The following is a 4,167-nucleotide window of genomic DNA, read 5'->3' as shown; positions in this document are numbered from 1 at the left end:
TACATTTTTAAGAAAAATATCTTTAAAAAGATTGGCTGGAAAGTTGAACTGAGCTTTTCTACATAAACGTAAGAGAAAAAGAATAGGGAATGATAAAACATTTTATCCTCTTTGCATCCGTCCCGCCCACTATTTTGTCAGCCAGACCGAATTCACTTGCGTGACAAGCGAACTTGTGTGTGAGGGAGTGATAAAACTTAGCGCTATAGCAACTTATGAGCCAATAGAAACAGGAGAAGCTGTTTACAATGGGGTGTAGCGTTGCTATAGTTGCTGGACAAACCTCCTGCAGCAGGTATTAAATGCAGACCCCCCCTTGAGCACGCAGGTTTTGCCAGAAACGCGCAAGCATTTATACCCCCATCGTATCGGAGCCGCGGGAGTATCAACGTTAACCACTCAATCTTTCAATTTCGCCCCATCAATCAACAGTTAACGTTACACCACGCCATTTCTAATAAGGATATAAACGACATACCGTGCCTTTCTGGATGCCCTATTTATCGCCCTATTTATCTTAACTTCATAAAAGCAGGTGAGTTTACACAACGTTAATTTTCTCTCTCTCTCTCTCTCTCTCTCTCTCTCTCTCTCTCTCTCTCTCTCTCTATGTGTGTGTATATATAGGCCTATATATATATATATATATATATATATATATATATATATATATATATATATATATATATATATATATAAAGAAATGAAGAAATTATATATATAATTTGTTAAAACCTTTCATAATTGTTTAACTATGTTTACCTGTTAGTGAGTAAAGTCAGTGTGGCATTTGGAAGTTCTTGTTTTGTTGGAAGAATTTCCTTTTGGAAGACTTTCTCAGACAGCTTTCATAGCAAGCCGAGACTGTTCGGGAAATTCTATGACCTTCAGTTAGTTATGTATGCTGGCTTTTAGTGGCTTGATCATTCACCATTCTTATTTCAAATTTTAAAGAAAGATGCTTACAACTTCAGACTCATACTCTTAACTAAGCTCTTTTGATATGAGCCAGTTAATGTTTTCCTCATGCCTAATTAAAACTGGCTGTGGACTAGATGGGCATTTTAGTGTTTTCTATGCAGGTCACCATTTGTGAAGTGCATTGAAAGGTAACAGAAGGACATGCTGTCATTGAGTTGTATAGATTCCTGCCCCAAGGACTCTATGGGGATGGAAGAAGAAGTAGCCATTCCTGCTATGAAGGTGAAGGACCTAATCAAAAGCAGCAGTTTCAACAACAGCAGTTCTGACAACCTGGATGACAGCCTTACCAGTCTGCAGTGGTTGCAAGAGTTCTCTATCCTTAGTGCCAGTGGAAGGCAACAAGATATTTCTACTAGCCAACACCAGAGCAACCTCTTTGAGCAGCAGTTGGGTGGAGAAGCCCCTGCATCTCCTTTAGCAGGTGACCTTGCCACTATAGGCATGCCACTGACCCCTGGTAAGCCTACATCAACAGCAGTTCCTGCCCTGTGCACTCTGCCCAGCTTGGTTGCACATGGGCACTGCCCAGATGAGGTTGACTACAAGACAAATCCCCATGTCAAGCCACCATACTCATATGCAACCCTCATTTGCATGGCTATGCAAGCTAGCAAGAAAAGTAAAATCACACTCTCTTGTATCTATAAATGGATCACTGACAACTTCTGCTACTTCCGCCATGCTGACCCTACCTGGCAGGTAAGTTATACTGGTCACCTAAAGTCGATAACAGTGATCACTTTGTTTTCAAATTTATTTGCCTCCTCAAAAAGCAAAATGAGCTATGTATATCCAGGAAACTTAATTTAATTTAAACTTAAAAACAAAACATAATTTTGCATTTAATGCTATAGTATACTAAAGTCAGAGCGAAAGACAATTATCATAGCAGCCATATAAGACCCTTAGGATTTTGGATATAAACAAACATCTTCTTAGCACAATGATTGTCTGTCAAGTGGACCAAGGACCCAGTTAAATACAGTAGCACTAAAGCAAAGCTTAGGTGCTGTCTAGATTGAAAGAAATGCAGTTAGTTTAGTCATCCAATGTACTAATTAAATTTGACATTTTTTTGAGAAATAAAAAAACACTTGTTGGTGAATGATTAATTAGCCCCCTAGCTTTCTCAGGATAAGCCAGACATTTCCTCAGTTTTTAGTCACTCTAACTCAAAACATTAAAATCTAATGTTTAACTAGGATTAAAGGGTCAGTGCTTCTTTTAAATATAGTTTCTTAGTGATAGTTTTTCAAGCTCTATAATTATGTTGATTAAAATAGGGATTGAACAAAGAACTTGTGTTCATCATTCCCAATGTGTTTCGCTTCACTGTATAGAAAGATAATAAGGAAAAGCATGAATTTAACAAAATGATTAATGAAAGATGCTATTGTGGTTTTGTCTTTTTTCCAAATGAATTCAGAATTCCATCCGGCACAATCTCTCACTGAATAAATGCTTCGTAAAAGTTCCAAGGCAGAAGGATGAGCCAGGAAAAGGTGGTTTCTGGAAAATTGATCCGGATTATGCTGAACGTCTCCTGACTGGAGCTTATAAGAAGCGAAAGATGCCTCCAGTACAGATTAATCCAGCTCTTAAAAATCAACTCCGAATGATTTCACAGCCGGTCATGACCGTGCCAACAAATGTCACAAGTGTTCTACATGTTAGTCCTGAGTCACAGCAGCTCTTACAAGAATTTGAGGAAGTCACTGGACTTAACCTGAACTGGGATCCTCGCCTAGCAGAAACCACTTCATTTGATTGCTCCAGTGCAGTAAAAGGCCGCAAAAGAAAACAGCCATATGGCCAACGGGCTGGAGGTGCCAAAGCTTTTTGCCGCTCTAGCTCCCCACTGCTGGCCACAGAGGAACCAAAAGTTCTGGGATCTCTAAAGGGTAATTTTGACTGGGATGCTTTGCTAAATTCGGCCCTGAACGGAGATTTGAACCTGAATGAGGGTGGTCCTCTGAGCCCAGTGCCACAAGATGGGGACCTAATCGTACATAGCTTTCATGTTAACTCCCTGGAGGCCTCTGTCAGTATTGCAGAGAGTAGCATGCTATTAGAAACACAAAAGGACAGTAATGTTGACTTTGATGAGGAGACATTTTTAGCAACAGAATTTTTACAGAGTCCTTGGACAGAGGAAGAAGAGAAGAATCATCCTGATTTTCTTTGTACTTCTACTGTTAACATCAATCAGCTCTTTGATCTGGGTGACTCACTTAGTGACGACATTGACAGTAGAATCGAATCTCTTCTCTAAAGAATTCAACAGTATCTCTTGAGACAAATACAATAATATGTAACCAATACCATTAAAATATTATATGGAGTGGTGAAGTTTAGGGCTGTTATATTCCAAAGAGTACAAACACTGGTTCTACAGCATTTCCTTTTTTAATTTTTTTTGTTTTTGGAAAGTGATTTACCTAAAAGCCACTGATCAAAAACTGCCACAACAGTTCTATTAAAATCAAATTCTTCATGACTGGACTGTGAAACCACACCTGACAAACAATGAAATTACAGAAAGAAATTAGTTAAAATGAAATCCTCATTTTTTTGCCCATTGTTTACATTCTAGATGTTTATTTTAACTAATTGCAGTTAAAATCAAGTATGAAATACGTATTTGTAGCATCTACAAAATACAATAAGAAAATGTAAATGTAACCATTTATTCCAATCGAGGTACCTGCTTACAAGGAACAAAATATGCAAATAAACATATACCACAATGATAATAATGGACTCGTAGCTATATGCATTTTCATATAACTAAACTCTTTTTATTCACACTACAAGCATTTTAGCCCATATACTAACAATAACAGTTGTACATTAACAATAATATGTATTAGAATGGCATCCTAAAATGTGTTGAAGATAGCATAGAATTATTACTTTATAATGTTTAATATGAAAGTGCCACAACTCCGCTCATTGTAAATCAACTTTTTTCTTTTAGCATCTTAAAAAATATTTTAAAAAAACTAACAAAAAATTCTTAAAAGAAATCTTTTAATATTAGCATATACCTTTTTATATAAATCATATTAAATATATACTATTATGTTATTAAATATCTACAATACAGTTCTTTACTCTTAAGAGTAGCAGTGAGTTATTAAATTTTCATTTCCTGAATTCTGTTTAAAATGTTTAATTCATCTA

General features: G+C 36.6%; 1 protein-coding gene across 4 annotated transcripts; it reads left to right on the top strand.

The window, feature by feature from the left end:
* Positions 1-348: 348 nt before the first annotated feature.
* On the top strand, positions 349-3,717 carry foxj1a (forkhead box J1a). Of its 4 annotated transcripts, none has more exons than XM_060892644.1 (3): positions 349-535; positions 1,145-1,683; positions 2,411-3,717. In XM_060892644.1, the coding sequence occupies exons 2-3, from the start codon at positions 1,165-1,167 to the stop codon at positions 3,254-3,256; spliced, it is 1,365 nt and encodes a 454-aa protein (XP_060748627.1). In that variant the 5' UTR covers positions 349-535; positions 1,145-1,164; the 3' UTR covers positions 3,257-3,717. The 4 variants fall into 4 exon arrangements, with proteins under 4 accessions (XP_060748627.1, XP_060748628.1, XP_060748626.1 ...); XM_060892645.1 differs by having other exon boundaries at positions 1,137-1,683; XM_060892643.1 differs by having other exon boundaries at positions 1,083-1,683.
* Positions 3,718-4,167: the final 450 nt, after the last annotated feature.

The sequence above is a fragment of the Tachysurus vachellii genome, chromosome 18 (assembly GCF_030014155.1).
Source record: "Tachysurus vachellii isolate PV-2020 chromosome 18, HZAU_Pvac_v1, whole genome shotgun sequence".
In the NCBI taxonomy this organism is placed as follows: Eukaryota; Metazoa; Chordata; class Actinopteri; order Siluriformes; family Bagridae; genus Tachysurus; species Tachysurus vachellii.
Note: the sequence above shows the minus strand (reverse complement) of the source record. Positions and strands in the feature narration are given on the sequence as shown.

Excerpts from the sequence above, each read along its gene's own strand:
- foxj1a (XM_060892643.1), top strand. The coding sequence starts at position 1,123 with ATGCTGTCATTGAGTTGTATAGATTCCTGCCCCAAGGACTCTATGGGG. Across the intron at positions 1,684-2,410 it reads ATGCTGACCCTACCTGGCAG|AATTCCATCCGGCACAATCT; the intron begins GTAAGTTATACT and ends AAATGAATTCAG.